Here is a 20746-nt window from a genome sequence, read left to right as displayed (position 1 = left end):
GAACACAATATGTACTCCGCTCTGTATGATTTCTAACAGCTTATTTCCATTTATATGAACACGTTAATGGAAAAGAAAGCAGGAATGGAAACAAACACTGTTGATTGGTTCTCTTATCCCTGAATGAAGACACTCATCACATAATGTGTATTTCCAACATTCCACACACTGTTTACAGAATCCAATTTTCTGAGGTTATTTCAGATAAAAGGCATTTTAAATAACAAAATCATAGTATTGTGTTCATAGTCCAAATCATAAATGTAATTTTAAAAAAGGTTTTTGTGATGGTTTTATCCCACATACTACAAACAAAATTAGGGAGGAATTTATAGTATGGTTTATGAGTAGGGAATGCATGTCATACTGTCTGGGTTTATATCCTGTTCCGACTACTTGGTTGGAAAAGTTATTTAACCTCATGCCTCAATTACTCCACCTGTTAAATAAGGATAATGATGGGATTGAAGATTATATGAACCAACAAAGGCTGATGTTTAGTCAGTACAGTCCATGGTACCATGTAAGCTCTTGATAAATATCAACTACAAACATTATTTGTAAAAACAGCACACGTTCAGTTCAACAAGCATGCATTAAGTACTATTATCTGCTTCACACTGTGCTAGGCAGTATTTAAAGCACTGTCTCCAGTGATGGCTAAATAGAACGCTATTCTGAGTCAGACAGTAGACACATTGATGAGAATGCTCCCTAACACCACGTATGTTATTTAGTCTTCTAATCTTTGAAATCAAAATCCTTATGGAGTGGTCCAGGCATCACAGCCAACCTCAGATTGCCTACCAGCTCACTCTCTTTATCATGCACATATCCTCTTCTTGCAACTTGAGTTGACCATTTATGTTGAATTCTCCTTTCCCTTGAGGGAGAGTTGCTTGGAAGTGTATTTGATTTCTTCCTTTCATCATTTCCAAGAAGGAAAGAGAGCAACAGGAAAGAAACAAAAAGTTACATGGAATGGTGAAAAACCATTGTTCAGACAAGACCTGATTATAATGTAAGCTGCTAGACTTCTCAATGGACATCAACCCTCTGGAACAAAAAGAGCTATTTCTTTGTACCGAAGCAATATCCAGTTCAATTCTTCATTTAATATTTTAGAAGTCAGTTTCAAAGTAGGTCAAAGAATGAAAACCAATTCTGGCTCTTTCTTGGCTCACATCTTTAATTTTCATGGAACTGATACTATGTGAATCTATCTATTCCCAGAAAGATGGGAAGAAATTTACAACCTGCCAATCTCAGTAAGTTCTTTTCCAATATTATGCGTGTGAAACAACTTTCAGCACTTTCCCCTTTTGTAAGAAAAGAAATTCTGAAATCTAAAAATGGCACATGAAAAACCAGTCTGCCCATTGGTCTGGTGAAATAAAACTAAAGCAGATGTCACACCAGCCACTTTATACAATTAATATGCTTCAGTATGCAACTGTTTCCAAAGGATGATACTAAATGAAAAGGGGTGCTTTACTTAGGGTAAATAACAACTTCTCCAAGCTCTTACATTAGGAACAAAAGATATGAGGGGGCACACAAATAAATTTTTCTCAGCTTTGAGATGATGACACCCTGCCACCAAAATCTCCTGCAAGAATACATAAAATTTCCACAAGATGAAGGGTGTGCAAAAGACCCTGAAACAAGACCTGTTCTTCTGGAAGAAAGGATACTCACAATTTTAACTTAATCAACTGACCAAAAAATGGTATCTGTTTAAAAGGCCCAAATATACATATTTTTAATTGCTGGCTTCAACAGAAAAAATAGGAGGAAAAAGGCAATAAGTGTAAAAACTACTACAATTGGGAATAAGAAATTTTAAATGGCCTAGAAACATTAAAAATCAATCTAAACATTAAAAAAAATTTTTTTTGAGAGAGAGAGAGAGAGAGAGAGAGAGAGACACAGAGCATGAGCGGGGGAAGAGCAGAGAGAAAGGGAAACGCAGAATCCAAAGCAGGCTCCAGGCTCTGAGCTGTCAGCACAGAGCCGGACAAGGGGCTCGAACTCACGAACTGCAAGATCATGATCTGAGCTGAAGTCAGAGGTCCAACCTACTCAGCTACCCAGGTGCCCCTGGCCAAGAAACATTAAAAATCAGTCTAATCAAGAAGCAAAAAATACATCCTTAAAAAATTAAATGTAATCTCACCTTCCAATATTTCCATTTATCAATACAAAATCACAGAAGTTATTACCTCGGCAGAAAAGATGGTGGCAATAAGGATAATCTTATCATTATTCTTTTTGGTAAAGTACATACTTTCACTTATATCCTAAGGCCCTACATTAGAAGAATATTTAAGAATTTCCAGTTGATAAACTCACGCCTAGCACATTTTTTTGTAAAATGCTTAAAAGCAAAGTGTGAACTAATCATCTTTCTAGAGGACAATTTGACTCCAGTCAAGAGCCTTAAAATGTAAAAATCAAACAAACTAAATGTCTAGAAATAGAAGATTGATTAAAGAAAAATCCATATGGTAGAATACTACATAGCAGTAAATCTCAAACACATAATGTTGAATTTAAAAAAGGAAGTTATACAATGATGCGCACAGAATTTTCCCATTTATTCAGAGTTTCAAGAACAATCCTACCTATAATCTGTGGATCACAATCAAAATATGATTTTCAATTATTTGCCAAAGGTGAAGAAGAACTATAAGGGGAGAAAAAATTACCAGAGGGCATAGCACACAGGAAGGGTAAGTACTTTCTTTGTGAAGCTTTTGTTTTGGTGGTGTATATGGAAAGCATGTGTTTAATGAGTTGTAATATAAAATGTATTTCTCACTGAGGATCAATTTGAAGCAAGTTTTAAAGCCACAAGTACTGTTTATATGGTGTAATTTGCCCATTTTTAGCTTGTTGCTCCCAAAGAGGTCCCCTGACTTTGCTCTCTACTGTGTGGCAGAAGCTGTCTTCCTCCTATCTCTAGAAGCTCTCTCAAGTCCACGTAAAGGAGAGCAAGGCCCAGAGAGGGGCCTGCCTAAGTCACACATGCTGATTTCAGTCCCCCTGACTGACAAACAGTCTATTTCATTCCACTCTAGGGAATGCAAGAACATAGCCCTACTCTATAGCCTCAGACAAATACAATATAAGGAGCTCAACAATCAAAACACATGTGTGGGTGCCTAGATGGCTCAGTCAGTTAAGCTTCTGACTTCAGCTCAGGTCATGATCTCATGGTTCATGGGTTAGAGCCCTGCATCAGGCTCTGTGCTGACAGCTCAGAGCCTGGAGTCTGCTTCAGATTCTGTGTCTCCCTCTCTCTCTGCTCCTCCCCTGCTCATACTCTCTCTCTCTGTCTCAAAAATAAATAGACATTAAAAAAAAATTTTAGGGGTGCCTGGGTGGCTCAGTCGGTTGAGCGTCCAACTTCAGCTCAGGTCATGATCTCGTGGTCTGTGAGTTCGAGCCCTGTGTCGGGCTCTATGCTGACAGCTCAGAACCTGGAGCCTGCTTTGGATTCTGTGTCTCCCTCTCTCTCTGTCCCTCCCCCGCTCATGCTCTGTCTCTCTCTCTGTGTCAAAAATAAATAAACATTAAAAAAAATTTTAACATGTGCATTTAATATGGGAAGTTTTGAATGTGGGAGAAGAAGGATATGTTCAATAAAAAAGACTACATTGATATATGTTCACCACTGCATGTAACCGATAATATATAACCAATAGAAAAGAACATTAAGCTGTCAAGGTGAGAGGGTAATTAAATAAAATATTGTATATCCACATAATCAGATCTTTATAGCTATCAAAACCATATTTCCTAAGAATATATAATGATACAAGTAAATGCTATAAGTGTAGCAGTAAATGGGAAAAAAAGATGAAAAAAATGTATGTGATACGATTCCAATTTTGTAAAACAAAATATATATTTAGAGAGAGAGAGACTCATAAGAAATATGACAAAATCACTTCAATGTTGCATGTGAAGCTCTTCTAATTTTTTTTTTCCAAATTTTCTATTTGGAAAAATACATTTCAAAGATTCAATGAGAAATGGAATTTAAAAATCCCTTATATACGCTTTCAGTGTTGGAACTGTGAGTAGATTTTGCCTCTCTCACCTCTCTGGAGAACATCATCATAAGCTGCCCAAGTACAGCAGCCAAACTTTTCCAGTTGTTTCTTAATTTACAGAGGAAACAGATTCATGATAAAAGTTCCCAAGAAACAGAAAACATTCTAGAAAATCAAATACTACATTGAAACAACCGATCAATTAATCAATTAAAAGCATGCTATTATTTATTTGTTCCCTAGGAATATGTTAAATGCTATGAAGTAGGAAAGCAATATAATGCACAGTCTCTGTTGAGTCCCGGTAGGCTTTCTTACATATCATCTCATTTAAAGAGTGGTGATCCAGATAAAGAATCAGGATACAATAAACACACAAAACAAATGTGCATGTGGGTGTATTAATCAGTAAGATGTAATAAGTGCTAAATGGTACCACACAGTGCAGTACATGGGCAGGGCTAACATATATACTCAGTCAACAAAATGATATGTGCTGAAATTGGCAGGAAGTACATATAAAGAAACACACAGACCTTGAAGGATGGGTGGAATCAACAGAAGTGCAGAGAAGCACAGACGATTCCAAGCAAGAGGAATGTCCTCTACTTGTCCTCGCAGAGAAAACACATGAGATGAGGGACTTCCTGTGTGATGACACTAGTTTTCAACATCAGACAATCAAGATGCCAGCCTAGGACCCGTGTACAGTCCCAAAGCTCGGAGAGCAAGCCCACCTCACCAAAGTCTGGAGAATATGCCTGAGAGACCCTAAAACAATCTGGAAGGGCTATGGTATTTTTAGGATATTGCTTTTCACACTTTTCAGTGATATTCCTCTCCACAGAGAGCAGATAAGATTACTCCTTGGGGGACTGAGGAGTGTTTCATCTTTAAAAACCTTGCATTTGTGCATTCAGTTAAATGCTTCTCCTAATCTTTGTGTAAAATTGGAGCTCCAGGTAGATGAGCCATGCTTATCTTAGCACACTCCAGCATCAACTAAGTTAAAAAAAATACATACATACATATATATTATGTATGTATGTTACATATATATACACACATGTGTATATGCATATTTATATATATGGCATATATATAGGTCTAACTCAACACATTTTATGATTTTCTCTCCTATTCCATCCTGCCAGACATAAGGAGCCATTCTACCCTTAACCAGGCCACTAGGCTGTCATTTAAACACTATGCTTGCATCTGACCCACGCAGCCTTTTTCTATCTTTTTCAGACATTGTTGAGCATCAGGCACTTGGCTACCAGATAGTATTCTCCAAGTGGCCCTTTGATATGCAGCAAAATAATGTTTCACCTTTAAATTCTGAATGCTGGCTTTGCTGCTCTGCTCCCCCAGCCTCTGAGTACACACTACTTTTTTATTCATTTTTCTTAGGACTCCTTGATTTCCTTTGGAGCCAGGGAACACATGTTATTTGACTTTGATTCACACCACCACCTCTCAGTTTTGCATGTGCTGTATGACTCTGCTCACTTCACTCTGCATTCAGTAGTCTGGAATACTACTTGTGAAGCCTCAGCCCAACACAGACAGAGGCACTTGCACACACAGAGAATACTATCTGAGAACATTCAGTGACATGACGTGGTTTTAAGTTTTGTTAGCCCCACCATAATCTTTACCAACTCCCTCCCAAGCTCCCTCCCCATAATATTCTGTTCATGCCATGCCACTGAACTTCAATCCAAATGCAGTAGCCCCCTCCCAATCAGATCATTAGCCATAAGTCCCCTGAAGGTGCCATACACAAGGTCCTAGTGGGAATGGGAAAAAAGGTTGAATACAACCAGATTTAAAACCCAGCTACAGTACTTTAGACTTGATGCAACAGACAATAAGGAGCTATGGTAGGCTCCTCAACAAGGAAATACTTGATACAGTCATAGATCAAAAAGATTGATCTCCATGAAACTGAATTCATTTCAAACGTGAATTAAACTTTTCTAAGAAATGAATCTAAATAATGAACTAAATAACAATGAAGTGTTAGTAATGAAGGAACTGATGGTTTTTATTTTTTAAATTCCATTCTGGGATAATTAAGGGATAAATCAGTTCAAATGAAAGATGTCACTGTTATTAAAACTTCATTCATTTATTGAATTACATTTCATGTGAACAGAGTTATTTTAAGATTATTTGATTATCATATAAGTCAATGTCATTTCCAGTTTTTGGAAAATTGATATTAATGCCTTGTCACTGAAAATGTAACTCAGTTTATCAAACTAATTTCTCAGAGGCCACCTGATAGCCACCAGATGGCAACCTGCACTGATGTCAAATTCGAAATTTAAGTTCTGGATTGCCCTGCAACTATGCATTACCCCTCACCATCCCGCTGGGTTCCGTTAAAATCATAAAACCCAAAGGCTTTCCACTACTTTCCTAAATTCCATTTGAACAAAATGAAATATGTTCTATCCACAATGCTTACGATAATTAAGGTATTTTTTTCTTAATAGGAGTCTATCTGGAAATAGCACAATATGGAACGATCATTAATAGGCCTGTTATGGTACTTGAGTAAACGCCTATCAAGAGCAGGGGCACACATTAGTAAATTTCCTAAAGAAAATCCATTTTCATTTCAAATTCTGACATTTTATTTAGAAAAATTACATCCTCTCTTTTAATTATTTCAGTAAACATAATGAGGGTATTGCTAACTACACCTCAGAGTACTTTATTTTCTCCATTTTTTTAGTAATATGAGTCTACTTGTAATTAAAGGCACACTGCATTCATGATGCCAAGGGTCTCCAAGGGAAACACTTAATGTCCACCTCATAATATTATGCCACAATTACATGCACAGAAGACTTTTTAATAATCTTTGTTTCCTAATTTAGTTTTGATTGGCTCTGAAATCCACAGCAGCTCTCAAGGGCTCCCATTTCCACAGTCATCAGCACTGCTGCACCATCAATTGTACAAACGCACATGACTTCTTCCGTCTGTGGGCTTCCTTTCAAAGCTTCTGTTTAACTTATCCAGAAAATTAGCTGCAGGCTGGAGATAATTGCAGATAATTTTGCCATTTTTAAGCCACTGGGGTGTTGCGTGCAGATATGACAGCTAAGTTTGTCTAAACACAAAGAACAAGTCATAGCTTTGTGTTGTCACTTCAGCTTTACACACGGGTTCAGATCATCCTATTTGCTCTTTATGCAAATTGAAACAAATTGTCGTCACTGGATGATCCATGTTTTCTGACAAAGCTGTGCTATGTGAAGCTTTTATGTGGCTGGAAGAAGGACATGATCTATACTAACATATTACCCCAGCCTAAAAAACAAAAAGCCTAATCTATGCTTCTATGCTTCAGATTCTTCCTCCTTAGCAGAGATATTTCTTGGGCCACCAACAACTTAAAAAGAATACATTAAATTAAAAAGAAGATGTATGGTCTCAACATATGCAATTGATATATATTAGTCTCAATATACACAATTCATATAGATGTGTGTATATGTGTATATGTTTCCCCTATTTTACTGTCATGAATAGGAACGGCAGAGTTCTCCCATAAAATTTATGTTCACAAATACTGGTAGTACTAATATACAGCAATTTAAAACCACTATATATTAAAGAGTTATTAAACAGGTCATCTGGGTTAGCAAGCCGAGATCTATTGTCAAACAGAATCACGTGGCCCTTTTTACCCTAAAATTTCACCATAAACTATATGCTGCATTCCTGGATAGTCACAGCCACATAATGATGGAGCAAGTGCAGAAAGCGGCAACACTGACTCTTAACACATTGCCAATGAACTTCAACTTTATACAAATCAGCCAGGGGAATTTCAGGGTATTTCTCTCACCAAATGTGCCCTTAGTGTTCAGAATTGTTATACTCACAGCTAATAAGGGTGTCAGTAACTGAGCAGGTGATTTCTGAAACCATTTTGCAGCAAACATTTACATATAAGGGCTAAGTAGTGATTGTGCTTATGTGGCAGCAACGCTGATGTAATGGGCCATAACGACTCTGAGGGAGCAGGAAGGGATGGATGTGTGTGTCAAGGAGGAAAGTGTGAAAATCATAACACAAATGACTTTATGGATTCCCATTAGACCTTGGGCTAGGGAGCACCTAAACAGGTCTGATATGACAGCATCCTGAGACAGCTTTACAGCCTGGTGTCAGGAACCCTTACACTAAAAAGTTTTATGGAAAATCCAAAACTACAGAGAGGAAGTGTTGCCCTATTAGGCCATTATCATTGACTTGGCATATAATATGCATACAAATAGCCCCAAAGTATGTGCTTAAAGGATAGATTATTAAATCTGTTCTGCCAATCATATGCATATTAAGGAGTCCAAATTAGGCACTGATAGGTAACATCGCACAAATCGTACACTCTCCCTTGAAAAACGTTTCTGCTCCGTGACAAGTTTACATGCACCAAGGCTTCCAAATATCTGCCTCATACTCAGATGTAGCCTTTGAAAAGGCCGTCTTGTGGATCTTGGGATAAACATACAAAATATACATTTTATTGCACTTGAGAAAGTTGAGGGATATCACTTTAATTCTTTTTTCTCTTTTGGTCTTTAACATCACATAGCTAGGGAACTGGTAGGGAACTGACTTGCTTAAAGACCTTACACCATGTGCTGTGAAAGGCATGAGAAGCATGAGAAGTTCTGTAATGTGCCCTTTCCCACTCATGATCGGAAAGAGAGGCACACTAAAGACACCCAGTCAATAAACCCTTCCCCAAAAGGACAGGAACAGTGCCGAACTTGCCTTTTCTTGCCAGGGGCTGAGATCAGGAAAGCTGCATATTTAAATTACAGGTTGAACACACTATACAGGACCTATGCAAGTGGAAACGGCACGCTGCAGAAAGATGTCTGCTCTTTTACTTCAATCTGTAAATTATTAAACAATTCCAGAAGAGGCATATTGCTACAAGTATCATGCAAACCAATATATAGAGCTAGAGTGTTCTTCATAATATGAAGAGTTGGCCCAGAACTCATTCTCTGCTGTGAGGAGTGCACAACTTATCACCTGCACAGCAATTTCACTCCAAATTTGCAATGAGATCTTAAATTTGACCTTTTATGAGAGATTATCAAAGACCTTACGCAAAGCCAACAAACGTCCCTGCTCTTTTACAGATTTATTATAGTTTTCCTAATGTGTTTGAATGAAGTACTCTTCTAGAAGTCTCTGGTTTCTAAAATGTACATTTTTTGGTTTTTTGTTTTTTTGTTTTTTGTGGTTTTTTTGCAAAGCACATACCTGTTTCCCAGAGAGACGGGTCCTCTCTTTGAAATATTTAGTCTTTCAGGGCACTTTAGTCATTGTGACACCTAATAGCCAAGATCTTTTTCTCACCCTCCACAAAATCAGGTTTAGACTATAATTCAAACCAGTCCCCAAAGGCACTTCTGAAAAATGGCAAGCTGCTAGCTTTTAGGTAAAAACACTCTTTATTGCTCAAAATTGTTTCCTGTTACAAAACCTTTTCCACAGTGCTAGGTCTAAGATGATCTTATGCTAATTTAACTCACTGGGGACTGTGAACAGATGCTACTTTGATTAATAGTTTCACTATCCTGAAAATGCCAGGCCGGGTTCAAGATAATAAAGTCAGATAAGAATACTATTAAAATCTGCTATATGATTATATCTGTTACGTGGGGGAAAATGGGATCACAATTCCTCTACCAAATAAAGACCGCCTATGATAAAAAAAAAAAAAAGTGACATAAACCAAATGAACACACTATCTGGACTCTCTAGCACCTTCATTTACATCAGCTTAATCACCAAACTCATGACTAGTACCTTTAGGTAAACTTTCAACCATGTCCTTAGTGAAAATCCCATGTGTCACTCCAAAGTTCTCCTTGCACATAACATTTAACTTTTCACCCCGGAAAAGACTGATGTACACCACGAAAACAATGAATTCTTTAACTTGGCCTCTCAAAAGGATAGTATCTGAATTTGTATGCCGAGGTCACTACTTTTCAGCAAATATGCTTTCAACATTCCAACATTCGTATTTAAAATACCCATAGAAAACCAGGACCCTTGAAAATAAGGACCCCACATGAGTTGACAAAGAAGACTTTTCTGGAGGCATTACCTCCTCTCTCCTTTGCTTCTCTTCTCACTGACCTCCTAACCAAGGACTTCCACATCACATCAGTTTCCTGATGAGGAAAACCATGAACTCTAACCTAGCCTTGAACAATGAACCTCAAGGGTGGCCCTATACAGGCATGTGAAGAGAACTTTGTTTTTCTAAAGTTGGTTTACCAATGGATTTTATCCTTTACTATAAGACATGTGGCCTAATCATATTCCCAGACTCCAATCTGAAACTGAACCCTCAGCCGAACTCTTTCTTTTCTCAGTTATATACAGTACGCCTGTTTCAGTGGAAGCTTCAGTTTGTAAGGAAGGCAGAAGGCACGTTCCAGTGCATGAATCACCCTGCGAATCGTAATCCCAGGTCCTGCAAACCTCCACTGAGAAGAAGGCTAGCCTATTAGCACCAATCTGCCACCAGCAGATTCAGCTCATTGCTTGAGTTTTCACACTCACCACATCTGTACACGTAAATGACATGCCTCCACTTAATATGAAACATTCTATTCAAAAGGGTTGCCTCACCATTGCACAGAATGTCTCAGGAGGGTCTCCACAGGTAATGTCCGGAGGATCCAGTTTTACTTTCAGATATTTGGTCATGTCCGTGGATTCCGGCTGACAGGCCATGTAATCCCAAACTTTCCCTTCTTCTGTGTAAATCTGAGTCTTACACACATCATAATGTCCCCATACCAAAGGGTAGGGCTGCATCACTGAGGACACTGTAACCCAAAGGGCATGAATTGACAGGAATCTTGACAAATACATCTCTAAATTCTTGGCAATCTTTGTGGTAATAAAGCAGGGTTTGCTTATTTGTGATCTATGTCCCTTTTACATATACATATATGTGTATATGTAGGTAAGTCTATATATTAAAAAAAAAAAAAAAGAGGATGAAATCTCAATGTAGATTCCAAATCTAAAAGCCAAGGGTTGATATTGTGCACGTTCAGGTATATAGAGGATTTGGGTGGAAGTCTAACATACTTGTGCGGTAGGCATCACCAACAACGTGCAGCTTTTTCGTTGTCCTAGAACGTATCTATTACACTCAGGTCTAGTTTGGTTTTTGTAAAAGATGTCCAGGAGCAAAGGATGATTTAGCGATGTGATGGCTCTGCCGTTGTACATCCGATAACCCTGGGTGATCCTCAGTGCTCGTGGCTCACAAGGGATGCTCAGATGTACTGATAGTATCTGAAGCAAAAGGATGAGTGTCTATAGCCCGGTGTCTGCTTCTCATCAATCATTCTTTCCTTCTGGCACCAACACCCTTTAAAAAACAGGAAGAGTAAAAGTTATTGCCCCAGAATCGATGCATTACAAAATGTTTGATATGTTGACATTTGGGAGGGTTGATGCAATATAAAGCAAATTGGTGTAATATGGATAACCTTTACGCCGATGCTTTGCTAGAATGAGCAAACCACAGAAATCATTCACATTGGGGAGAATTTTGATACGAAGGACTTAACTCTTCCGTAACAAAGACAGATGTGCATGTTCCAGGTGAGTTACAGGTTTTCGCTTCAAAAATCATATTTCCATCTTGACAAAACTGAGAGCAAGCAGCTAGATTTAAACATTTCTCATGGATTGCAATGCTAGAAAATCTTACAGGAGAACAATGGGGGAAAATGAACGCTTTTATAACAATGACAAAGAAGTGACAACTACTTGTATGCCTTTTGTCTATTGGCAAAGAGACCCTAAAAATCTCTAAATTCCTTGTACATCTCTTAGCTTTTGTTAGCCCGAGTGAAAAACTGGCATTGTTGGCACAAGGCTGTCCCTCTGGATTTGCTCATTATATGGAAGAATTTAGCCTCTTTTGTTTAGTTGCATTTAGTGATAAAGATAACTTGGCTCTCTGGAAAAAATACTCAAAAATAAAACCAAAGGAGCAAATTTTCCTTTCATAAGAATTTTCTATTTTCTTACATCTTTTTATAGCCATTACATCTGCATTTGCACTTACTTTTTGTAACAGAAGAGAATTTGTCCCAAAGGCAAATATTATACGCTGCCTTAAAACTAAAAGCTCTGTAGTAAAATGCACAATTTAAAATGCACATATAAAAACAGCTGAGGGTGAGTTAACAGGCCATGAAGCATAATAATATGGCACTAATTCTAACAGAAAATAAAAATTACTGTTTAAAAGTACTTTTGGTCAACCGATAATGCAGCCTACATAACTATGAGTACTAGTCATTGGTGAGTTTAACTGGCAACTTTTCTCTTTAGAGATCACTGTCCAAATCTAAACAAAAAATAACATTTTGGAACCCAGGTGTAAAAAAGAGGTATTTGTGTAATTAGTTGGCTCATCGTGTCATAGTCCCAATAATTAACTATTTTTTAAACAATTGAAAAGGACAAAAAAGCCCACAGTTTAGAAAATACCATTACAGACCCTTTAATTCACATTAAGCAGTTTAAATAGGGAAGTTCACTATCTTCAAACAATCTTGTAAAAGGAATTCAATATATTTAAATAATGCACCATCTTAAAATGAACTAAGCCACAGAGACTATGAAATGCCAAGGGATGGCTGAATAGTGTTTCCATAGCAAAGTAATTTATAATAATTGCTTTATGGATGCAAGTGCAATTTTCATTATATTCAATTCATAAAATGTTATCATCCAGCTGCAATTTGTGATATTTTCTATTAGGAAAAGTGTTGAATATTTGGGTTCCTACGAAGCAATAATTAGCAGTTTGTCTAAACATGTATAAACTGCTGATTTGAATCTGCCTCCTCCTTGTGACATAAAGACTATACTATACCGTGTTGGGCACATTTTGATATCTTAAGCTAAAAAGAAAAAATCACAGAGAAGCATGTGTTGTGGCTAGCACAACCTTCTGCTTTTTCAGATATGGTGGTAATTTTAAGTTGATATTTTAAGAAACATCCAACAATTTGACAATTAATAATCTGAAAAGGTTGTGAAAATAATACACATGCACACTTTCTAGATGCATTTTCAACTGTGTGTACTACTCTGTTATCACAAGAAGACTCTCATGGGGTGTAGGGGAGCTGGGCATCACAACAGACAGCAGAAGTGTAAAATCTACTAGACTAGAACTTATTAACTTCAATTCTTAATTTCAAATACTTAGCAACTTATTTATCAAGAACAATATAATCTTGAAGGCCAGGAATGGACTGCTCTGAGTGTGAACCAAGTGAAAATTATGAATTAGTTTTTAATACTGTTTTTCAAATGTGACCTTAAGTATATATTTGAATGCTCTCGGAGCTTAATCTTCACTTTTTTTTGTTAAACAGTATATGTTATCCCCTAATCTATTTATGTCTTATATCCCTTTCTTTATCCACATTTTGCCTTACTACAACCACAAAATAAAGGATGACCAGGTGGCTGTACGTGAAAAATTTGGACACTAAGGAAATGTATGTGAGCCTGTTACTGTTTCCTGATACAACAGCAATCCCAATAGAACGAATTCTCATTAAAGTATAGCAGAATTATAATGATGGTCATTACACAGAATTATGGACTACACCATTGATCGAATTTAGAGCACTGACAAGGAAAAACGCAGAGGAGTGCAAGATATTTGAATATTAGGCAGTTGCAGGACTGTGCGACAGACATTCTTGACAAGAAGCAGCCAATTATAGCTTAAATTTCTGGCACATAACCAGTTGTGATTAATAGTTTTCCATTACATTACAGACATATTATTAATGTATTAAAAATGTCAAGCTTTGGCAAGCACTAATATGGCATGGCTCAGTTAGTCTGCAGAATTTACATTTAATGAGCTCCCATTGACACAGAAAAAGATATTGACCACGCATATTACAGATCAGGAGCAGAGGGTCACTAAGCTGTTCTTTAACATAATTGCTTAATTTCATTCTAATTTTTGTATTTGTAGCATGTATTCTAGTGTGTATTCTTTATATAAGGTCTCCTTACTTTTTTCAGTGCCACATACACTTCAAAGAAAATCCTCTTAGTTTAAAATTAGTAAGAAATTAAATTTGTGAATTGTCATGACACACAGTGGGAAAGGAAGCCTCTGTCAAAATGGAAAAGTTGCCATTAAAGTATAATTATGGAGTTTTCAAAGAAAACAAAATGATATGAAAATAGAATACTGTTTACCCCCTAACCTCTATTGTCTTAATGGCACTGGTTCCCATCTGGCTATGCTTTCAACCAGGTTAAAATCATCAATTGCTTCTTAAAAGCTAGGTCATCACAGCAAATATCGAAGCAAACGGATTATGACAAAGACAGCCAATGACATATTTGAAGGTTTAATATATAGTAAACCAACCCCTTCTGGCCCATAACTGAACTGATTGCCAAATAATATGGGCTTTCAATTGTATCAGGTGTCTGCATCACCTAAATGTGAGCAGCTTCAGAAGAGCTCTGGGCAGCCCCAGTTCTAGTTCTTTGCTTTGCAAATCTTGGAAACTCACTGTACTCAAATAATGCCATCATCTCTACCTACACACTAAAGTACTGAGAAGTCCTCTTTGATAAAAAATAACCACTAATATGCTATGAGAACTCCAAAGACTCTCACTGGTATATAAATGTGCAGAGCCAATGTAAAAACATAAAATTATGTCATGTCCTCAAGTTGACAGATATTACTGATCTGTACTAAAATGGGCTATAACATGGCTTTGCATCCATGAGACATCTTTCTCCAGGCTTCTGTAGCTAATTCCCTTCCACGTTGGATTAACTTTGCATAAGATCCTTCACAGGCCCTTTCCCTCACTAGAAGAGAAGCCTTACAAAATATTACATGGAAGTAATAATGATCAAAATTATAGACAATTATATTCTAAAAACAATCGCCAATTTCATCAACTGAGAGGAAAATATTGACAGTAAATCTGTTAACTCCAGCTCATTCGTTTTATTATATAATTTCACTAGGAGGTGGGGTTGGTGGTAGTAGGCTATTTATTCCATAAATATTCAGCTCTTCGGGGGCACCTGAAATAGACAGCTATTGACTCATTCCTCATAGACATTAAGACTTTTATAAATATGCATGTTTCTGAATGGGAAGGAACAAAAAGAACATGGACTATCATCACATTTCATTGAGTGAAAAGTATAAAGAGATAAAGATATTACCCAAATTCTATAACCCACCAAAATTAGCAGATTCAAACACTGTCATAATGAGATGGACTAGACAAGACATTTAAGATATACTGAATGCTCTTTGCATTTATTTATTTGTTGTGAAGAAAGCATTTCCTAGTCATCTTAATGGAAAACATTTGCTTCTATCCTTTTGCTAACTGTCTCTCAAAATGTAAGGAATTTAACATGTATTACAACACCATTGGCATATCTTATTCATTCTTGATTGGGTATTATGAGCAACTGCCTATCATGAGATTCTTAATAAAACCGAATAGCACACCTTCGTATTTGAAAAATCTCGGTTTTCACAGACAGAAGAATGATTAGAGAAATCAGATAGCATATACTTGGCAGGATGTTTGGGGATGGGATAATAATAAAAATTATTTCAGAATCAGTTAAGCCTAGAAGAAATCTGGGGTTTCATTCCCATACAACAGCAAATCTTGCCATCTTACATAGGGAAGTTCAGACATCCAAGGTTTCAAACACACATTTAAGAAAATGTACACCCACCTGAAGTTCTGAAACAAAACTCTGGATTCTGAAGATGAAATTATTTTTTAAAAGTATGCTACATCTCTTACTGACCTATAATATGATACACACACACATACATTTTTGTTAACACAATAATTGACTTTCTGAGTTGCATGAAATTTTTTCTCTCCAAGCGCCCTGATGCTCTCGTAACTCCAAAACTCTCCAAATCTTTACAACACTTAGAAAACATATCAACTAAATGTGTAATGGTTTAATTCTTTGACATTTTTTTTTCAGAATAATAATGGAAGCAGACAAGTAGTTGCACCAACTGCAAATATACAAAAGGAAACTGCAAAATACATTGGCTTCCTCCTAAAAAAGCTAACCTGAATCACTTTAACACACGTGCCCTGTGAAAGCTGACAAAACAAAAATTTCAATAGAAAAAAAAAAGCTTTGTGTGCAAATAAATTGTTTTCTTACAAAATTTTAGGATTATATCTCTTAAATTTCACAGTAGGAAGTATCACCAAATTAATAGCCAGTATGTGGAATTCTGAATGCCCTCATGTTGGTCTTTAGTGGCGAAACAGATGTCACTTCATGGCTTCCAGAAGAGAAAAGGAAATACATCCCTTACGTTTATAAACTGTAACAACATTAAGTGTAAAACACTTGATGCATTTTTTTCCCCTTTGTATCCTTATCCACATGCAAAGGCCCAAATTTTATCTTCATGAAAAACTGAAAGTTGCTTATCTTCCAAAAGAATCTTGGACAGTTATTGAACGGCCTTTCCTTTGCCAAAGAGAAAGGGCGGGGGGGGGGGGGGGGGTAAGGATAAGACATTCAAAGTGATACAGTTCAAAATACTTAAAGAAATCTGAGGTTGCTAATTCCCCACAGGTTAGAGATGCTCTCAAGGTCTAGGCAAATCAGGAAAACCTGGTCCCGTCTCCGGAAAAGACAATTTCTGGGAAACTTTTTCTAACAAGCTTAACCATTATGTAAATTTGAATAAAGCATTTTGTTGGAGGATCTTTCTGGGTAGTCCCCCCCACCACCACCACCATTTCTGTAAGATAGGAAAACTTTTAGTGTTTTCAGTCATAAAATAGGGCCTTATTTCTAGAGCAATACGAGTGCCAGATATGCCATATGCTTGGTGGAATTCTGAATCTTACTCAGAATTTTCCATTCCAAAGACTGACAAACTGTTATGATAACGAGGGGCTCCATTACCGTTCGGAGTGCAGAGAAGAATGGAGGGGGAGTTGGGTAACAAAAGCCTCTACTCTCTGGAAATCTATACCTGATGCGACGATGGGAACGCAACCTCCGACTTCTCCAAATAAAGTTCCTTTAAAATCCCCGCTAGGAATTTTCCTGCAAGCCCTGCAAGATGACAACCTAAGTGGATGGGGTGGAGGGTGGAGGTCCCCGGGTGAGGTTACTAGAATAAACAGCAGAGGGCGCAGTTTCTTTTTTTATCGAACTTTTCGCGTGTATGAATCACTTAATTGGTTATTTTGGGCCCAATAATATTCGGGATTATTTGTATTATATATAGATATCCACAGATCCATATAGGACAGGAATTCAGTGTCCCTAGACGATTGCGCCAACCGGTTAATGTCATGCCACCAAAGAATCTGAGCAAAATATTCCACACAGCATTCCAACATCAAGTCTTTCCCTCTTTGAATTTTCCCTTCTCCCCAGCTGCACACCATGGGATAGTAATGCTTTAATCTCGCACCAATAACGGAGATTAAAAGAAAGAGACTTCAAAAGCTCTCAGTGTGGCCACGGGCTCCACATGGCCGGCAAGAGGGCAAGTTTTCTCCCCAAGCAAAGACAATTGGCAAAAGGAAAAAAAGAATCCTCTGGCGCGTTGTGTGTGGCCAGGTGTGTGCGCGTGAGAGGGGGAGCGCGCAGGGTGCCCGTCCGTGCGTCCGCCGAGGCACAGACCCCGCGCCCGGGCTCCGGAGGCAACACTCACAGACACGTAACCCGCTCGGGGCGCACACCCAGGAAGACTCGCGTGTGGGTGTGAGAGTGTGCGGGTTGTGTGCGCGCCGCGGCTCCGCGCGCTGCCTCCTCAAGGCGCTTCGCAAAGTTCCTCGCCCACCCGGAGCCTCCCTCCCGCCTGTGGATCGCAGGGGCGGGGTGGGGGGGAGGGGGGCGGAGGGAGGGAGGGAACCCGGGGTTGGGGGTGGGGGGAGAGGGGCCAAGACGAGACGCGCGGGTCTCCGGAGGAGGGGGACGCCGGCTGCACTTACCGTGTGGCCCGCTTGCCCTTGCGCCGGCCGGGAGCCGACCGACGGCGCGGGGCGGCGGCCCTGCCCAGCCGGGTGCGCCTCGGGCGGCGGCCGCAGCAGCGGAGCCCGCGGGCGGCGCACTGGCGGGCGGCGGCAGCTCCCGCCGAGCCTCCTCCCGGGCGCGTGGGGAGCGAGAGGGGTGGGGTGTGGACCTGAGCCGCCGCCGCCGCCGCAGCAGCAGCCCCGGGGTCCCGCTCGCTCCCGGCCCGCCGTGGGAGAGGACTCTGCGGACCCCCAGCCCCGCGCCGGCCCGCCACTCCCCGCCGCTTAATTACCTTGGTCGCGGGCCCCAGAGGGGGAGCCTCCAGCGCGTCGCCCCCTCTCGGAGCCCTCGCCGAGAGGGGGAATTCCTTTCCGTTGACGTCCTCTTCCGAAATGCAAAAGATCAGTGACTTTGACAGGTAGATGAGGGGGAGGGAGCAGGGGTGGGCGGAGAGGAAGAGAGGATGAGAAAGGTGCCTCTCCCTCCAAAAATATAGTGATATTAATAATGAAATCGCAGCCTTCGGGAGGTCTTGCCAGCCCAGTCCCCCGCTTGCCGGCTCTCCTCCGCTCCTCCTCGCGCCACTGCCTCTGCCACTTCTCGCCTTAAACTTTTACTGGGGGATTTTTTTTTTTCTATTTCTATTTTTTTTCTCTCCCCTTTTTTTTTTTTTTGTAATTTTTTTTTTTTTTTCAGCTGCAGGACGATTTCCTGATTCCTGGGGATCAGAACCAGCGGCCGGGCGGTTCTACCCCGCTTGGCACAGCTTTCATTTTATTTCAGATGAAGACGTTGAGCTTAGTCAGAAGGGACATAAATCAGGACAATTAGCATTGGCGCCAAGAAGATCCTCTAGTAACAATTTCGCCCGGGCTTCCTTCGCGCATTCCTCCACTCAAGTCAGAAATGTCACTGCACATAGCGTTGATGGCTGTGAGACGCGACGCACCCAAAGTCCATTTGATGAAATATACATGGCCCACGACGCTTCTGGATTGCGGTTCCCGGGCTCCCCGCCCCCGCCCGCGGCGCCTGGCCGGAGCGGCTCCGAGCGGGCAGCAAGCTCTCAGCAAACTTAGGGGTGCGTGCAAATTAAAGAGTGAGCGTGAGGGCCGGTGAAGAGAGAGAAAGAAGCGAGCCCCGGGAAGCCGCAGCCCTCAGAGGGGTGGCTCGAACGTTTCACTTAAAAGCAGATCTTCTGCAACTGCCAGCAAGTGGAAGGATTGCAAACCTTACGCTACCTCGAGACCTGGGCGCTCCGAGCGGTCCTAACTCCGTCCCGCTCGCTGTTGCTGCGGCTGCTCCCGCCGTTCGTGCCGCCGCTCCACGACCTCCCAGCGCTGAGGCTCTGAGACCACCCTTCACTTCCCCACCCCCAGCTCGCCCACGGAAGCTCCCTTGCCAGTAACTCTTCACGTACCATCCACTCGAGCCCCCGCCCGTCCCATCCCTCGCTGCTCCTTCTCCTCCCCCAAACCGTTCCTTAAGCGCACCCCTCGCCCCTAGCAGGGATCCCTACTGAGCTTTTCAACCAACAATCCCCAGGCCCTGCCAGCGGCCCCTAGAGCGCCAGCCTTGAACCTCCTTATTTAGAAATCCATTCCCCTTTGGAAAGTTGAAGTTCAAAAGAAAGCTTGTCAGATCTCCTTGCCTTTCCCGAGAAAAACGCAAATACCCCGACCCCAAGACTTCATTCCCCACCAGTGGGGGCTCAGACTTACCTGAAATCACTCTTAGCTACAAGCTAACGTCAAAAAATTAAATACAAAATCCAGACTTAGATAGGGAGACACTTTAATTAGAAAGAAAGGCTATTGCAATATAGAGAGAGCTCTGATCTCAGAAATCTGTAAGCATCTCAAAGCCAAACAAAAAAAAAAGCCTTGATACGGTTAAGGGGAATACGCGGCAGGGGAAAGTTGGGCAGAGGAGAGGAAGTAGACTGAAGGCATGACTGACCTGCGGGGTTTGACAAGAATGCGTCTCTGTGGTCCACGGATTTGGGGAGTAAGCGAACAAGGAAACATGTTGTGCATTTTAGTGCTTGCTCAGATTTGCCGGCAAGCTAACGTTCAAGGTTGGGTGGGGAGGAGAGAAGCCTGACTCAAGTTCAGTCAAGGCAGAGCAGAGGGTAAGAAAGGGGTATCTGTGAGCACTTGGGTCACTAACTACACACCCAACTATGAAGGCACAGAGCTAAGAGCAGAGAGATCACTTTTCTGCAATGGCTGGGGGGTGGGTGTGTCAGAAGAGTGTTAGAGGGAGAAGTTTGTTGAACTGAGCCTGTAACCAGACCCTCTTTGGCCCCCAAGCAGCCAGAAAGGAGGCAGGAACCCCAGGCATCCAGCCCCTAGACCCTCTAACACGGAGAGGTCACAGTGAATCCTCCCTCCCTTGACTTTCTCCAGTGCCTGAATCTATGTTTTCCTTGCTTTCCTTCTCCCCGCCTCTATTCTTAAGCATTGACATTGCCAAAAGGGATTACCTAATGGGTGAAACTCTTTAAAGGCATGCTTAGACAGTGGCCATTTCCTGGCTCTTCATTCAGTCCCTGTCTATGCTCCTCCAGGATT

General features: G+C 40.3%; 1 protein-coding gene across 5 annotated transcripts in view; it reads right to left on the bottom strand.

Moving 5' to 3' along the window:
- The window catches only part of NTNG1 (netrin G1), a 339296-nt gene extending 319751 nt beyond the window's left edge, over positions 1 to 19545 (bottom strand). For 2 of the 5 annotated variants that reach the window (XM_043575711.1, XM_043575713.1), the window contains exons 1-2: positions 18466 to 19542; positions 10743 to 11496 (exon numbers count right to left, since the gene is read on the bottom strand). In XM_043575711.1, coding sequence (XP_043431646.1) covers positions 10743 to 10988 — 246 coding nt within the window. In that variant the 5' untranslated portion in view covers positions 10989 to 11496; positions 18466 to 19542. Of the gene's footprint in view, positions 1 to 10742; positions 11497 to 18151; positions 18257 to 18465 lie in introns of those variants that run through there. The other 3 variants (XM_043575715.1, XM_043575714.1, XM_043575712.1) reach the window with 3 other exon arrangements.
- Positions 19546 to 20746: the final 1201 nt, after the last annotated feature.

The sequence above is a fragment of the Prionailurus bengalensis genome, chromosome C1, assembly GCF_016509475.1.
Source record: "Prionailurus bengalensis isolate Pbe53 chromosome C1, Fcat_Pben_1.1_paternal_pri, whole genome shotgun sequence".
NCBI classification, from domain to species: Eukaryota; Metazoa; Chordata; class Mammalia; order Carnivora; family Felidae; genus Prionailurus; species Prionailurus bengalensis.
Note: the sequence above shows the minus strand (reverse complement) of the source record. Positions and strands in the feature narration are given on the sequence as shown.